The following is an 18,036-nucleotide window of genomic DNA, read 5'->3' as shown; positions in this document are numbered from 1 at the left end:
AATATGAGACGCTTTAAACAATTAATTTTGGAATTTTTAGCGTTTACACAGAAGTATTCTTTATCATAAGAAAAAGCTTCTGAAGGGACGGCCCGGTTTTCTGGTGGCCGTGTAGTGTGTGATTCGCCTCACCGCCTACCCACCAGAAACCCCGGAAATGGAAAGAACGCCACCTTACTCCAACCCAAAACTGTCTCTGTGGAATTTATTAGGAGGTAGAAAATTATACAGGGCGTTAAAGAATAACTTTTGTAAGGTTAACCAATGATTAAGATCATTTTGAACAAAAAATTCGTTATAACAGAGGTCGTAAATACAACAATTTCTACGAAAAACAAAAAAAAAACATCTTTTGAGATTTTGCAACGAACGCGTCTTGTTTATTTCATTTCGATACCTCGTTAATTAGTCACATTAACTACATGCGCATTTCTACACGGGTTTTTTGGGTCCGATGGTTTTACAGTTGAAATTTAACCAGTATGCGATTGTTATATTATTATTTTGAAAAGCCACTTACCTTCCAATTATGGTTGTCATCTCTAATTAGAACAAGATGTTACGTTACACATTTTACACCATTCACATCACAATGAAAAATGTTCGAAATGTTCACCATTTGAGTCTATGCATGCACGACAACGTTCTAACCAATTTCCCCGTACGCGAAGAAAAATTCCGTCTGTCGAGCTGGAACTTTTCTTTCTGGATAACGATTAGCGTGAATGCATCCAGTTTCTTCGGAATTTCCCAGCGCCTTTCCATAAATCAAAAGCATCTCATGGGACTAGCGTAAATAATACGTTTTCCTGTAGGTACCGTTAATTAGTCCGACTAAATTCAGGTACTAAAAAATGTCGTGTTTCAGCATCTATCGGATATTAAGAAATTGCAAAAAATAATTATAACAAAAATAAACCCCCCTTCCTCGGTCACGTTCAATGCGGCGTTGCCGCTTAAGTTTATTTTTGCCGCGGAAGTTGTATTACTAGTCACTCAAAATTTTAAATTGTTTTTAGCGATGTTACTGTCAAATAATTTTAACTCTTTTCCTACACGTCAAACCATCAACATCTGTCAACTACGTTTTTCACTATTTTATTACATTTTTAGGCCGATCATACCAACTTTCGATTTTTTTTTAACTATTAGGTTTTCGATACCTGTTGTAAGGAATTTATTGTTCAAAATGAAGTTCGTAATCATGAGTTAAATTTACGAAAGTTATTTCCCTAAAACCATGTATACCGTTCATTTATGTGAGCAAAATAAACTTTAAATTTTCAACGCTTTGTATGCAAAATTAACACGTCAAATGGGTCCGAAATGTCGTGTCAATCATTAGTTCTCTAGCACAAATTTGAGTAGAACATTTTCAGTTTTTGTGGTGAACGAATATGGAGGACTGTAATAAGAAGAAAGACCATAAATGTCTGACAAAATCGAATATTTTCATATATCAGCACTCGACTGGCGGAAGGGTGGAACGCAAGGTGGATGATTGCAAAGAGAAAATAAAAATTCGTAAGTTTTATGTGGTCTTCCAGTAAAAGAAGGTTCATATCATATCAACATGTTGGTGTAAAAAATTTTACTGTTCCGGGCAAGGCGCATACATCTGCATATACCTAAACTGCATATACCAAAACTTCAGGGCCCGAGGAAATTCGCTAATTAATGCCTTCGAATGTAAAATTTCAGTTTTATTATGTTTTTCCGACATTTAATAGATCCAACATGTAGAAATTTATTGTTGATAATAAATTTTCAAGTAAGGTTTTTGTAAATGAGAAGTATTTCCAAGTATCTGATTCTGAGGGCTTATTATATTTATGCTTCAGAGCCTGAAGGACTTAAGTGCTTACTTAATGCCATGCTTTCGAGTCTAATCGTAAAATAGAAATAGGTCAATAGGTTGCAAAAAAATTTGAAAAATGCCCGGCTCAGTACTACCGATATTTTTAGAGCGTTTTTAAAATTTAATTGCTTCATCAGTGTGAGGCTCCACCACATCGCAAAACTCTGTTCTGTCATGACTCCAACAAGGCCCTAAAATTCCAACAAACGAAAATACAAAATACGTTCCCAAGAAAGATCAGGGCGGACCAGGGTGGAAGGTGGATAGAGATGGAGGGATCAAATTAGTGTTTCGAGCTCGTAGAGTTTTAGAGTTATTTCGTGTTTCGTTTCAGATATTTTCAATTAAGGTCCTATTTGAAATTTGATAATTTTCCATTTTACCAGCTTTTTGCGGCATGCATTCCTTCAGTTATTTTGTTGACCTATTCAGAAAAATATTTTTTATAACACAAAAATACCTTCGTTAAGTCGCAAGGGAACATGATATACATATATGCAGTGCATCTTAAGCAATTCGCATTAAATATCTTCCGCGTGTGCCTAGAGAAATGAACCGACTTTTGTCAAAGGTAAAAAAAAATCCAATTTAAATTTGCTTTTTTTTTTAGTTCAGTCTTGCTTAGTTAAAGATTATTTCTAATATAATTTCACATTTAAAAAAACTAATATGTCTTGGAAATTTTCAAAAAAACCTGTTTTCCTATAAAGTGCCTTTCTTGTGTCAAATACGACGTAATGCTATTAAGAAAAGTTGCTCAGAATCGAGACCTAGACCCATACATCAAATTAAAAAAAAAATAGAAAGACAGTTTGGCAAAATGAGCCAGACATCGTGACCGTCCAGTTCCTCATACCTTACGATAATAGATTTGTTTGTCTGAACGAGAATGGAACAAATAGTCCATGAAAAACACATTCCGAACGATATAGAAATATTAAAAAACTGGATAGCACAGGCAGTTCGATTACTTTCTAGAGAACGCGTAAAGGTGGAGCTTTAATTTTAATATGATATAATATATTTCTTAATTTATTTAATGATAATAGTTTATAATTTTAATAAAATAATAACTGGTGGAAACAAAATTCTTTAATTTGTGGAATACAGCAAAGCGTGAGAAATCCAAGTTGAGCGAGAACTTTAAAGTTTATTGTATGGATTTAGGTCCCGATTGTAAAAAACTTTTCTTAATAATATTGTGTCGTATTTGACACAGAAAAGACACTTTACTCCACAGAAAAATAGGTTTTGTGAAATTTTCCATAACATATTTAATTTTCTAAAAGTAAAATTATATTAAAAATTAATATCTAATCTAACAGAGATAAACCCTAAAACATTAAAATTGAAATCGAATTTCTTTTACTTTTTACAAGAACCGGTTTACCTATCTGCGGACACACGGTATGTTTAGAAGTATATATTTTTATTCTAATACAAAAATTAATCAATCCATATCCCACAGCAATCTGCACTACCAACCCGAAAACTATTAAAATATGCACTGGCAAAGACCTTAGGCAAATGTGCGCTCCAAAATTATGCGCTTACGACCCTCCCAAAAACTACAAATTCGTATTTATGAAGGCCTTAGGTAAAGACTTATTACCAACCCTGAATTTCCCTGTAAATTCCATTAGCTATCCAGGTTTTGGTTTAAAATCAGCTGTAGCTGCTGCCGTGGTGTACAAGACCTATCAGATGGGCATTTGGAGAAACCCAGATGACACCCAGCGAATCTACAATTCGGCATGTGCTACATTTAGATGGCCGAGGTCCAAGATAAATGACCAGGGGGACCCGGCTTCGTGTCAACCTGAAAGCGAGTTTTTCATGAATAATTACTTAGATTCGTTTGGAGTTTTTTGTGTTTGACAATTTTAGAAACAACCCTGCAACCCCCGTGTTCGATGCAACCTCCAATTAGAGCAGAGGATTGCTATGAGAAGATTAAACATTGCTGGAATAAGGGTATAAATTTCCTTTTCTCTGGATTGGCCGGCATTCCTGCATACCTGTCCCGACATGAAGAAAATACCGACAATGAGAACTTCGACGATGCCAACAAGGAGCCCAACTGTTATTTCTAACCAATTCAGTAGGAATGTCCCAACATCACCACGAATGTTAGAAATTTTATTTATAAAAAAGTATTGTATCACGCATAAAAAAAAGTAAAATACTTTCTCACGAACAAAAGAAAATGTATGCCTTTTTTGTGTTTTTTTTTTAATCTCAAATATCAAAGCTTTTACGGAATAAACTAAGATTTGCGTTTCATAAAACAAAGTCAGGGAACTTTTGATTATATTCGTGTTATTTCAAAGGGACGGCTCAAAAGGCTGCCCCTATTTTACAAGTTTGAAGTAATGACTTTTGACATCGTTTATGAGTAACAAGATGAAACGCATTTGAATTGCTAAGTATTTATTGTCTAGCGTTGCGAAATAAGCCTTTGTGGTTTCTCTGTAATATCGTTATGTTCCTGTGGGGATATTGTTTAAGGAAATGCCAGTAAATCTTAGTTGTTTATAGTAGTGTCTGGGAGGATTTGGCTTAAAGGGTGGATGGGGTGAAGTTTTCAGGAATCGATAACTCTGCACTCAGAGTTTGTTTTTGCTGGTCTTCTGGTTTATGTAAAGCTGCGTTTAGTGAGGTTTTCCTAACTCGGTCTTTAACATAACAACATTTTTTTGAGTTTAACGTGTTTCCCTCACTGTCGGCTTCTTACGTCGGTGGTTGTAATTTACCTTCATGGCGAAAATGTAGTGTGAGTGCAAAAACGCATACGAAAATCCTTCGTCGCCTTATTAAACGTATCTCGCCGTTTTTAGTTACACTTTTTTGGCTGATATTCCCCGTAAGAAAAGAGAGCTCAAAGGAGGGTGAAGAAATTTAAGTGCTTTCAAGAGCTTTTTTATATATAAAATTCAGGTTTCAGATTTGTCTACACCTCCATGTTATAAGTGTTAATATTTCCCCTTTATAATTCCCTTATCTTTAAATGTCTCCGACGCCCCCAGTGAATTTTATGAGAGCCGCAATAACAGCAATTTTCTATAAATGAGTTCAAATTTATTGAATGAATAAAACAACTCAATCTAATTGCGTCATTTAATTAAGGCGCAAGACGAGAGCACCTGCAACTACAACTTTTTGATTAACAAACATCGAATCTTCGTAATCCAATTGTCTTATCCGAATAAATGACTCGTCTCGATTTGTCTCCCTGTTTTGCCCTCTCCGGACTACAGTCCCATTAATTAAAATTTCAAAATCAATCTTTAATCATCCTGAATTTAATTACGTAGAACAATATTGACGCTTAGCTTTATTAATAGAATAGTATTAAATGTTTATTTGCCAGAAATTAGCTTTATAGCGACTGTATAGCGCGAAATTGTCTAGGTCGTAATAACTTTTTAATTATCTTTTAGCGCTCCCGCTTGGAAAAGCTGCAAATCCAGGCTGTCGCTGGCTCGCGAAATATTTAAAAGTGATGAGGATCAAACCTCATATATCATAAAATATATTCTACGCCGTACAGCTGGCAAAAGCCATCTAGAAAACATATTTCGATTAATATTTTAGAACTGCAATTCATTAATCATGTTCCGAATATGTGCGCCAGAAATCTCCGTAAATTTGCTTTCTGAAACTTTTACATGAGTGGGCTGAAAAGGCACGATTTTATTTTTGAAATAAACTGGATTAGAGGTTTAAAGTAGGTAGCTGAACAACGATAAGAAAGCTGACTTGTGACTGTTAAAAATAAATAGGTTCCTTATTTTATTGAGTAACCTCTATGCACGGTGTTTCGCATTACCTATTTTGTTTTTTAATCCCATTAGAATTAAAACGGAGTAAAAGAGTTAAACAAATATAACTTTATTGCCAACCATCTCGCCTAGGGACCAATCACCGTCAAGAACAAAACGGTTGAATTTAACAATATAGGCTACCTAGTTGTTAAATGTAAATGAGTAAAAGCATTTTCCCAGTAGTCATTCTCTAATTCTCTCTCCGAATAGCCCATCTGACCTGATTTCTTTATCTGGCTCGGTAACAAGTTAAAAGTGTTTATAGCTTTGTAGTCTAGATCTTTTTCAAAAAAGTTTGTGCAGCTAAAACGAGCAGCGTTTGGTCATTTTCAGTCACACGGACATGTTGTGGACATGCCAGTTACTAAAGGCAATTTTTTTTTTACAGAGATCAGGAAACAACTTCTGCACTCGGAAGACTGACAGCACCAGTAGCCGAGCCTCAAAAGACTACACCATAAATAATAATTAATTGCGCACGAGCTTAATAAAAGGATCTCAACACGTCAATAAACGTGAGGTGTGAGCGTCAGATTTATTGAGGTCACATACCAGCGTCAATAAACTTGAGCCAATGAATGAGCTGGCACAGACCACTGAAACGATTTAGAAGATTCTCATAAGATCCTCAAAATATAAATTTTCATAGAACCCGACACCCAAAAATCCACGGAACTCATTTTTGGCACGTTCTTAGTTCTGAGACTCATATACAGTAATTTATGCGTCAAGCACAAGGACATATTAAAGTGTAGAAGACCGGTTTTTAGTGTATTTAAATTTAAATTGTCTTCCAAGCGCCATCGATCCATTTCCTCAGCTGGTCGAGACCGGCACACGAAAAGGCTACAGGATGCTTTTAACCATGAGCCCCAGTAATTTCAATACCATGTACTTTGCGGTTTTTGTTTTTAAATTAGCCGTAGGTAAAATTACCTAACCGGTAAAATGATTAGTTGCGAATGTGGTTTAAGTGTTTCGCAGCTGTTATTAGCTATGGGGTTGTGACAGGAACGTTCAATAGAAACGCAGACGTTAACCGACAATAGATCAAAATGTTCTTTTGTATTCCTCAAGACAGTGGAATAGAGACGTTTCTGGTATAATTTCAATAGAGTATTCATTAAAAGTTTCTTCTCCAACGGGTAATATTCGACTTTACAACACACCAACAATTACGCAACAAGAGTTAAGGACCAGTTTTTTTACTGACACATTTAATTATGAAAAAAATGATTAAGAGTGACCTGTTAAAAAATATCAAAGCGAGGTGATGAATATTGATGAGCCTTTTTGACGTAAAGTCAGACACAGTGGCTCCATCTCCCCAATATAGAGTAAATTGTGAGAGTTAGAACTGGATGAAATAATATCAATTGATTTTTCTTCAGGTTTCTTTAACGAGTATAGTCAAACTTTTTCAACATAGAGGACGGGACTTGTTTGGCAGTTCCCCCACAACAGAGACAATCTTACCCCCAAACACTCGCGACATCTAACAGTTGAACTGAACATAACGTCCATTGATTTTTCTTCAATGCATTCAATGTAGCATGGGCTCTATCAGGATCGCTTCGTATGCCAATTTGACATTTTCGATTTATATAAATTTTCACATAGACATGCATACGTATGTCAAATAATACAAACGTGCGACATGTTTTACGGCGGTTCTATGCGCTATTCGTTTTATAACGTATGGACCCCTTTACAGTAGTCTTTCAAAAACGAGGGTCTAAGCGGTAAAGAGAACGTTCCATGGAAATATTACGGTAATATGGATTATTATTGAGACTTTTAGGCAGGAAGTTACATATTACTTACCACTGGTACCATCTGCCGTTAATCTGTCTATGAAATAAATTTACTCATCCAGTCAATATCACATTCAACCCAACACGAAATCTAGCAGCTGGAACTCAGCACAAATTATATCTATTGATTTTGTTGCCTCACGTTTAGTGCATTTTGGGCACTATAATAGAGGACGCAACTTATGTGACATTTCTCAAAATAAAGATACTATTACTCTCAAGCTATCGCGACATCTAAGAGAAGAACTGAACACAACTTCTATTGATTTTCCCCCCTTGTGTTTCATAAAGTGTGGGTCCTACCGAGGTCGCCCTTTACGCCAATTGCAAAGTTATAGTTATATGAAATTTTCGAATCAATATATCTTACTGTGGCCTTCCCCAACTCGAAGGTTTGAGGATTAAGTATTAATGTCAATTAACGAATGTAAAGAGTATGGTTGGTGATCGAGTCTTAAAAATAAAATGAGAGATACCCCCGTTGGCTCCCCGTCTCTTAGGAGTTGAATTTTGTATCAAGCAGGGATCATAATCTGCATCTATGCATTAAACTTCTTTACCTAAAGAGGAAATTAAGATGCTTAATCACCAAAACAGAGTTTTTCTTCATCCATATTGATATTAACCATCGACGTAGAATCAGAGAAGCCGTTTGTCATATGAATATGATTAAATGGAACTAAAAAATGTCACTCTTTTGGGTAAATCGCTTTGTTAGCCATATATGGGCTTGAGCAGCACTCAAAATAAAACAAAAAATAAAATAAAGGAGATACGCGCTCAATTTTTTAATGGAAGAAAGTGTGTTTCTTCCATTTTTGTGGTGCGTTCTAATAGAGACACACTATAACTATTTGAAGAATGTTGATTTCATCATAGAAAGATCTTCGTTATTCCATTTTTTGCAACAGAAAGAAATCATAATTGATGAATTATCGTTAATCTTTTTGGATTGAAGGACTGAAGAAATTCTCATTCATTTAGGAACAACAGATCAAGCCACAGCAAACGTTCTCGGAAAGATAATTTCTAACCAGGAAATTTGAAAATGTTTTTACAATTAAAAAGAAAATTTACTTCTTGGCAAAATTACTTAAAACTTGATTTTTCGACACTTGAAATAAACATCCAGCGTAATGTGTTTCATGGTTAGGTACCACATTGAGACATAGCTGTTCTTAAAATTGATGTTTCAGGAACAGCGCTCTACCAAGAGGGATTTTGGACAAAAATTAGCAAATGTTCGGTTTTGCACGTTATTTCCGATTTACGACACCACAGGAATATTGAAAAATCCGGTGTAATGAATATAAACTCAGTGTTCCAGATGTGCCAAACAATTCATTCGGGGCTCTCTGACCGATGGCAATTTCACGCGTTAAAACTGTGGTCACAAACCCCCGATTTATTTCGATTGATCGAGGAATGTCCAGGACTGATCCCACTCATGTGATCTCTGATATATATTTTACAAATGAAAATGTAATAAATTTCGAAGAAAGACAGAGGAATTTTGACTTTATATATAAACGTTAATGCCAGTACTATTATAATAATTTAATAAAAATTTCCAGTTTTTTTTTAAATTCAACTCTTTGTGGTGAATTTCCTCTAGTCATGAACCACAGGGAGAAATCATATACTAGTTTCTTCACTATCCCAAACGTATAGCCCGAAAATAAAATGTGTTTCTTTCCGTTGTTATAATACCCATTTTCGTTTTAATACAATAATTCAAATTAATTTTAAGGTTACAGGATCATTAAAATGTTAGATTGTAGTAAATTGAAATTATCGAACCTTTCTTCAAAGTTTTCAGACATTTTGAGACAAAGGGCTCTCTGGCAAAAATATATCGATCACTACTGAATCATTTAGTTTGAGAAAGTTATTTAAGCGAAAACCTTCATCAAGAACGAGAGAGTGATAATAGTAGCATTTTTCCTTCATCAATTCACACTTTTTTTAGTAATTTATTCGTTTTGCCAATTTACACATTTTCGTTCAATCGAATATAGCTTTTCTATTAATAACTTCCACTAGCAATGCTGCCCTTTAATTCCAGTTTTACCATCAATTAGGAAAGTCCAGCCCAGGATTTCTTTTCCAGTTCCAGCACTTTCTGAGTCATAAATACTACAGAATTGTTCTTGATTACGGACCCTGACTAACAGCATCCACTTCCTCCATTATATGGTCTCCAACTACAGCTCCGAGGTTGTATTTTTCTAATTCTCCATGTTGCAGAGGTGACCTATTTCCTGTCCTTTCTGCAAAGGCAAAAAGTTCCGTATAAAATATATACAACATAGTTTAAAGTATTTCAACACATCTAATAATGGTGCCTTTTAGGCTAGCAGTCAAACCACATTTTTATGAATATATTTTGTAGTAAAATTAAAGCTCTTACTTATCTGCTACTACGGTATCGGCTTAAAATCCACTAAAAATAAAACTATAACTATGCATTAACCACGGACAAAGGCCAACATATACCGAAATGATACCAAGGTCACTTAATGTATCGTGACTCGTAAATGAGTTCCGAGTTAACATGATTTAATCATGTTAACACTTCTATTAACACAGATACGTGAAATACTGAAATTAGTAAATGAAACAGCAGTTGATTTTTATTCTCTTAACATTAACAAGTTATGTTCAAAAATGAATTTAGCATTGCTTGAGATGTGAGATACAACTCTCTAATTATTTGTCATATTTCCAATTTCTCTTCCTTCGCAAACTGGAGCAGGACAGAGAGTAATCCTTGAAAATCAAATTTAAAAATATTAGAAAAGAAATAAAAGACCTACTAGAGGTTACATTCCATTGATTCCATTCTGTTGAGGGACAGCATGCGTCGACTTTGAGATTAAAATTGAAAGCGAGATCACGAAGACACGCAGGTACTCAAGAGATTACGCTAAAAAACCTATAAAAAATAAAAAGAGATAAAATGTCTGCTTCTTGAGGGACCAATAATTCGTTTTAATATGCATTAAATGGCAAATGTATTCGAACAGTATCTGGTTTTTGAAATAAAATGCCTCGTTATTTTTATACATCATAAAAAAAACTAGATGAGCTAAAATATATAAAAGTACATTCATTTTCTTTAAATCAGATTAAATAATATCTTAAATAATTTGATGCAACCAATGTAAATTATAAATTTTCTGCGCTATTGATAAAATTTAGCACAAAAAATATTGGAACAAAATGAAAGTAATTAAATTTTTAATATTTAAATATTTGGTGAGGCCTCCTTTTGCATGAATTATCGCTTGTAGGTGACGTGGCATCGAAAGAGCTGCGTCACTTGGACATGAATAAAATTCCAGGACTCCAAGATATATTTGGTTAAACTCCCTATAGAGGTGATGGGGTAAGTTCTTAGTCTTTTTTCAACTTCATTCGACAAATGTTTGATAGGGTTCATATCTAAGTTTTGTTGATAATAAGTGAGGGTTATTGCAAATCAACCTATATTTCCCTATAAGGGCTGGGTGCTGTGGCTGCCTGTTGGACCCAATAATCTTTTGACAATTCCAATTTTCTTACATTTTATTTTATATTATTTTTTGCAATTTGCAAATATCTTACTTTATTCATTATTCCGTCTAAGAAGACAATGTGTCCAACCCAACTTGGCGTCATGTACCCCCATACCATCGCCGAGTTACCCCCATGTCGAACAGTTGCACATTAGTTTCTCGAATCCAGTTTAGTATTTTTTTTCCTCCATGCTGTTTGATATCCATCACTGCCAAGAGCATTCTGCAATTATATTTGATTTTATGAAAGAAAAGAACTTTATCCCCAAATTTATTATCTTTAGGTACCTACAGTTTTGAAAAGTTAAGACGATTTTCTCAGGTTTCCTGACTAATAAACTAATTTATATATGTTGTTACGTCTTAACAAACGTCTACATAATTCAATATGTACTTTTTTCTAAATAAAGTTAAATTTATGTTTTGTTTGAATATTTTGGTTATTTATTATATTTTACAAATATATTTTTTACAAACATATATGTTTTCTATTTAATCACTGACTCCTTCATCCACGTACTCACCATATGTTCGCAAAGAGATGTTGAAAGCACTCAAATTCTTTTTTGCAACTGATCATCACTATGACAAGTAAGCAAAAATGTTTTCAACCTAAATAGAAAGTTTAATATTAAACAAGTTAATAATTAAAAAGTAGAAATGGTTTTCGGATCTAAATGGGGAATTTTCAACGGTCCCAATGTAACATTTGAGGGCTTCCAGAATACATTATTACATATATTTTTTATTGAATTCTCAGTTGATCATTTAATCTCAGCTTTCGAGGAAGTTCAGATAATTGAGACATTTGAATCAACGCCTTAACGTCGTTGACATAGATGTGGGAATAATAATTACAAATAACGATCTAATTAATTCGGAAAACATTTTGTACTGAATTTTAATTCAAAAAACTATTTACTTATTTAGGAGTTTTCATTATATTTAAACTTATTATTATTATTATTTATTTTTTTTTTTTTATTATTTTTTTTTATACAGGAGGGAAACCTTCAAAAGGTACCCGGTCTGATGTTCGAGCGACCGGGTTATGTGGGATTCAACCCCTGAAGGGAGGTGTCTACCCATTAAAACCCTCCTCTCTTCACCCTAGATCCCCTCCGAAACCGCCGTCAGGCATTACTTCAACGGGGGGGGGGGGGGGGGGGGGGTTCGTACAAACTTATTATTACTCAAATCCGAACTTCCCTCACTTTAAAATTGGAAGAGTGCAAGTGAATAATTATTATCCTAAAAGGCTTTATTTGTTTCTCCTCTATATAATTACATAAAAATTATTCCACCATAAATCTTAACTGTCCATTATCCTTCCGTTAAACCCATTAAAGTTCATTCTCTTTCCTTCTCCCACATTTAATTAATTAGTAAGGTGATATCAAACTGGGACTCCATAAGGAACGGCGCCGGATTAGAATGACCGGAGGCATAAAAGCCCGTGGCTGTGTAGGTAAAGGTTAACGGATTCCACGTTAAATGTTGGCGCATGAATTTTCGATTTGGCGCCACTCTCCATGAATGGAGAATGGTGGAGCACACGGCGAAGCTCAGTTTTGCGCGCGGGAAATGAACGAACTCGGTTCCGGCTGATTTCCTACCAGATTAACTCCGCAACTTGCGTACGGAAAGTTTCGAACTTTTTGTATGGAGAAAGTGAGCTTTAGGAGAGTTTTCTAATTTTTCTTGGTTTAGAACCACCAAAAAAGGGAACTTTTGCTCAAGGAAATTTATGTATAAGTTAATTGCGTGATGACGTTTAGCCAAAGTTAATGAATGATTTTAGCAAAGTTTGCTGGAAGTGGGTGGAAAACTTTTAGACACCGCGTTTCTTTTTATTTTGAACGTTGATTTTTTTGGGAATACTCGCAATATTCGAGGGTACAAATTTGGAATACCTAACTGTATCAACAGGTGAGTAAGATTGAGTGATACTGAAGGCATAAATGAATTCTGTTTTTTCTGCAATTTCTAGTTTGATTATTTATTAAAATCATAGTAAAATAACATTATTTAATCACTGAACCACTCCTAATACAAAGTTTGGAAAAATGCCTTTGATAAACATTGATAAATTAATTAATAATTTAAACCAAATTGCTTTATAAAGAAAATTTAAATTTAATGAAACTACATATACACAATTATTCATTATCATGACATTATTTGCTACTATTAATCCTATCATTAAAATGACTCTCCCGTTAAAATGAATACAAAATTTACTGTGTAATTTTTTAAATTAATTTCTATTGTAAACAGGGCTGAACATAGTTCCAGGATTATTTCGCAAACCTAATAAAAGTAATTAAATTGTGATTATTAATGACTGGAATATATTTTAGGAACAATTAGTGACTAACATGGTTTTCCATGTAATTCTTTTCACTGTTGTACAATGTTGAACATTTGTACAAGGTTGTAATAGTTTTGTTGGCGTTTTTCATTTCACTTAAAGGATAACTTTATCCGTATTAGTATTTGAAATTTGAAAATTGGAATCGTATTAAATATTAATAGTTCAAACTATCAATATTCTACTGTAAAAATATTCTTTTGCATTTTGCTACTGTAAAGAAATAATTTCTTAGCACAAACTCATATGTAGACCTCTAACGATATTTGATATATTGCTGAATGTATTCTGAATAAGCTCAAAGCTTGGCTTTTACAATTCATATGCCTGGATCACTTTTTTATGACATATTATATAAATTCAGTTTTGACAGCTGCTAAACGGTTAGACGCAATAAAATTGCCACTTAATTTAACACGAATTACTTACTCTAAAAACGTCTAGTTTCAGAAAGTTTCATTTTTTCCAAAAATACAGAAAAACATTTTTATAGTATTTGCTATCATTCATATGGGAACACTTTACGATAAGGTTAGAGTAGTAAATTTTTATGTATCATCGCTCTTTTTGGAGATTTGCCTTTATTTACAAAATCAAGAAGCATTTAGACTTGCTGATTACCAGAAAATTTGTTAGGCTACTTGAACCTTAAAAATATTATTAAAAAGACTTTGTATAAAAAAAAAAAAAAAAATTCAAACCTGGTTTTCTCTATGTATATAGGCTTCGTGACCGTATATCTGAAATGGCTTGACATCAAAATTCATAAATAATTTACAAACTGAAATGTATATAACATAATTGAAAATTTGTTTGCCTTTAACTAAAACACCCTGTCTAATTAGTGTTAAATTTCCACAAATTGCGTTGAACATAAGATTCAATTTAGCACTAATTCGATCTAAATTGCACAATTTTGCAATCTCTATTCACTCGCTTGTAACAATTACAATTTTCCAATCAGCTGTTAATTATTCAGCTTTGAGACGCCCGAATGATATACGTAACGCAAAATTTAACGATAACTCCGTTTATCTAATGAAAAAAGGAACCTGTCAGTAAGTTTCTGCACTTCATGAATATTTAATAAAAAATTCGTGGAGATAGAATAGCAATATCGAAAATCCGTAAATCGCTTAAAATCCATTTTTCAATATTTTAAAATTTTAAATTCAATTTTAAATAAAAATTGAAAAAAGAATTTTAGGTTTTATGGTTTTGTTACGAGCTTAACTCTACTTTCACAAAAAAATCCCAATTTTATTGAATTTGCGTAGGCTGACATGTCAGAAGGTTCTGAAACGTGAACTTAAATTATGTATAATTTCAAAATAAAACTAGATATAAAGCATTTTTCCTTTCCAGAAACATGGAATTATGTTTGATAGATCAGCGGTTTCTGCTCTCTTTTCCTTTTTTGTTTTTTTATCTGTTAGAAACTTTTGTAATCTGAGCAGAGTTTTCAACTAGTGTCGGATATAATGGTTTCCGTTTATTACTAATAAATTATAATTAAACGCTGCCAAGAGATATTTTACGAAATTTCGCATTAAATAAGATTGTTTTGACCTGGATCTTAATTTATGACATACTTATACGGAAGTAGGGTGGAGGATGTTAAATTGCGGTTTACCATGCACTTGTGCATTTCCATATTTGGTATCGAGTTAAGTTCTCGGATTCCTTGGTTCACTCACATAAGACGTTTATATGCCAAAAGCATATAACGCATTAGATTACAAGTGTGAGAACAATCACTTATTGTCCTATCTTTACGTTTACCATCTTATATGTATATGACGATTTTTGAAATATGTCCTTCCCATATGTCCACCTTTTTTGAATTTCTAGTAAAATTTGTCGGTCCAGTCACGGAACACCCTGAATATCGACTTAATGCCAACAGTTTTCTTGATGTTACCGAGTTCACGCAATTTGAGCAAATTCAAATTATATTTCTTGCAATTTAAAGTAGAAAAAACTTCATTTGTTGCGATATATTACTATTGATAGAAGTAGAATTTCAGCTGGTTTTGGTGCCCAAATAATTGCTTCATAATTATTTCACTTTTTGCATTATTGAATATATTGCTGAGTTTATACACGATGTTATTCCCAAAGCTGGATTGTACTATATCTTTTTAGCTTGAGAGATTTCAGATAAAAAAGTTAACATATCTTGAACATAGAGGAACATAATCCATTACTTCCTTTTTTCCTAAGCTGTCAAGACTAATAAAAATGAAGAGTAAATTGAGCTCCGAGCTATGAGAACTTAATTCTGAATTCGGTTAATAAGATTTCAACCATAAATAATGAATCGTACTCGCACCTTTATTGTCACATTAATTTCATTTTTCTCGCGTTAACTAAGACCTAACGATTTATCCTGATTGTCTTGTTTTCTGAAAAAGAATTTTTTTGCTTTCGCTTTAACAATAACATATTTTTCAGTAACTATTATCCTTCCATCTCGTTGTTTCCATTTCAAAATGTCATAATTAATTATTTTCAATTTGTTAGAATGGATACTTCCATTTTAACAGTAAACCTAAATGAAAGTAAAGCGATCATTCAAGTAAATTACCAGAGGTATTTACCAAAAGTACTTAATATCCAGTGAAAACCAAATCATGAACAAAAATAAAGCGTTATCTGTTGGATGAAACGATGAAATTTGATCAGTTACTTATCATGAAAAATATATTGTGTTAGATAAAAGTTTTTCAATCTATATATATCGTATTTCGTGGCTGCCATAGATAAAATACTTATTGTTATAACTTCATAACTTAAACATATAATTATATACCGCCAAAAAAACATAAAGAACCTAATGGATTGTGATAATTATAGTATTAATGCTTACGAAGTGTCAATTTGGCGGGCATTTTTTCCGCTCCCTAGATATTTGAATTAAAATTAATCCAAACGATGTACTTTAATTTGTTCCTCGATTTTCAAAACGGATATTAAAACTCTTTATCCAAGAATACCATAACAAAAATTTTGAAATTTTGGAAAGTTATTTTTATCTGCGATTTTAATGCGCTGGTAATATGGAGATTAAATGCAAACTATTCCTAAAGTGGCAAAAACCGAAATGATTTGTAACAAGCTAGTCAATCTCACAATGGATATTATAAAAATGTAGCTCAAACAATCAATTAGACGTTTCGTCATATTAGAAACTTGTACAATTTAATGACGGAAATAGGTCCTATTCGAAATAGCGTAGAATATTCTGACAGGTTTTGTTAAACAAAAAAAGGGAATAATATTAGTTTTATTTATCTGTGTGGACCTAGGCCATCCATGGTCAACCAAATGATAACAAACGTTTGTAAATGTTATGCAACTACGCAGCCAAACCAAACACCATTTTATACAAAAACCATGAATATAGCAAATAATAAAAATTGCGTCAATTTGCATGTCATTGTTGAAATTCGCTTCCCATAATGCGAAGCCAGCAACAGCCATTTGGGATCTCCATTATCTTTTGTAAGTGCATTTTCCCCAAGAAAAGAAAATTTGTTAAAGTACTTGAGGAGTGCCTATAATGCGTCCATCAGTTTCGCCCTTTAATGGTCGATTTTATGATATCGATAACACTAGAGAAAATATTTATAGTATAAAATGTGCAGAAAAAAACAGGATGAAAAATTAAGTAATTCAAGTAATTAGGTTTTTACGCTGAACAAGAAACTTAACGGAGTGGAAATACCATAACTCAGAAAACGATTAAATCTTGATTTCCTATAGCATAGCAAGCAGGAAATAAAGGGCATTGATGACTTTTTGATGAAAAAACATAAAATTAAAAATCGGGCAACTACTAACAAAAAAGTATTTAAAGCATTTAATTATTTGCAGTGCAAATAAAGGAGGGCTCGTTCGTAAAAAGGACAGCTAAATGCTTCAATCAGTTTTGAACTCATAAAGTAAGAATGGATAAAACTTGGAGATGAATAGAAATATTCTTCTGCGGTCGTGGCCATATAGGCAATATGGCTTTCAATTCATATGCATATATCCAAGATATACTTATCATTTAAATATATCACGGATTATGCCACAGAAATGGCTTGTTTTTCAATTGATGCATTTTAAAATGGCAATATTTTTCATGGCGTTTGTAAAGGTAAGGCTACATTCAAATTAAACATGGTATTTGTTCTCGAAGAACGAATTCAAATTTGCATGCATGTACGTAATTTGCGTCCTCTAAAATCACGTAGAACTATGCTCATCTTCGAATAAAGGCGTACTGATTGCGAATCAACGACACTAGCCGATCGTTGACAATAGAAGGGGAAACGATGTTCTGTCTCCCTCGCACTTATCAATCGCCTAATTGCGTCTTGCTTGCACTCACTGAAGCTCCATGTGCATAGCAGCGAAAAAGGTACTGTACATTCGTATATTGCCATTATCATAAACTTTTCTATGTGTCGCAGCCAGAATTACTTGTTGTTTCATTCCAGATGTGCCACTTTATTCTTATCGCCATATGTTTGTGCATCGTCACACGTGGTTAAATCATGCTTTGTTACGTGCATGGAAGCCTATAATGGAAATGCATTATATTCAATTAATCACAACTCTTTTC

General features: G+C 33.5%; 1 protein-coding gene and 1 long non-coding RNA gene across 3 annotated transcripts; one reads left to right on the top strand and one right to left on the bottom strand.

Annotated features, from left to right (window-relative positions):
- The first annotated feature begins 1,068 nt into the window (after positions 1-1,068).
- LOC136344454 (uncharacterized) lies at positions 1,069-4,050 on the top strand. Of its 2 annotated transcripts, none has more exons than XM_066291944.1 (4): positions 1,069-1,524; positions 3,327-3,455; positions 3,528-3,683; positions 3,746-4,050. In XM_066291944.1, the coding sequence occupies exons 1-4, from the start codon at positions 1,398-1,400 to the stop codon at positions 3,949-3,951; spliced, it is 618 nt and encodes a 205-aa protein (XP_066148041.1). In that variant the 5' UTR covers positions 1,069-1,397; the 3' UTR covers positions 3,952-4,050. The 2 variants fall into 2 exon arrangements, with proteins under 2 accessions (XP_066148041.1, XP_066148033.1); XM_066291936.1 differs by having other exon boundaries at positions 3,510-3,683.
- Positions 4,051-9,449: 5,399 nt separating this feature from the next.
- LOC136347739 (uncharacterized) lies at positions 9,450-9,938 on the bottom strand. Its single transcript, XR_010733533.1, has 2 exons — positions 9,907-9,938; positions 9,450-9,766 (listed from the first exon to the last, which is right to left on the bottom strand). It is a non-coding gene; the product is annotated as an uncharacterized lncRNA (long non-coding RNA).
- Between the last annotated feature and the right edge of the window lie 8,098 nt (positions 9,939-18,036).

This window comes from Euwallacea fornicatus, chromosome 2, assembly GCF_040115645.1.
Source record: "Euwallacea fornicatus isolate EFF26 chromosome 2, ASM4011564v1, whole genome shotgun sequence".
Classification (NCBI taxonomy): Eukaryota; Metazoa; Arthropoda; class Insecta; order Coleoptera; family Curculionidae; genus Euwallacea; species Euwallacea fornicatus.
This window is presented reverse-complemented; position numbering and strand designations above follow the sequence as displayed.

Coding starts and splice junctions, on each gene's coding strand:
- LOC136344454 (XM_066291936.1), top strand. CDS start 1,398: ATGGAGGACTGTAATAAGAAGAAAGACCATAAATGTCTGACAAAATCG. Junction 3,456..3,509: donor CGTATTTATGAAGGCCTTAG/GTAAAGACTTAT, acceptor TTAGCTATCCAG/GTTTTGGTTTAAAATCAGCT. Junction 3,684..3,745: donor GGCTTCGTGTCAACCTGAAA/GCGAGTTTTTCA, acceptor TGACAATTTTAG/AAACAACCCTGCAACCCCCG.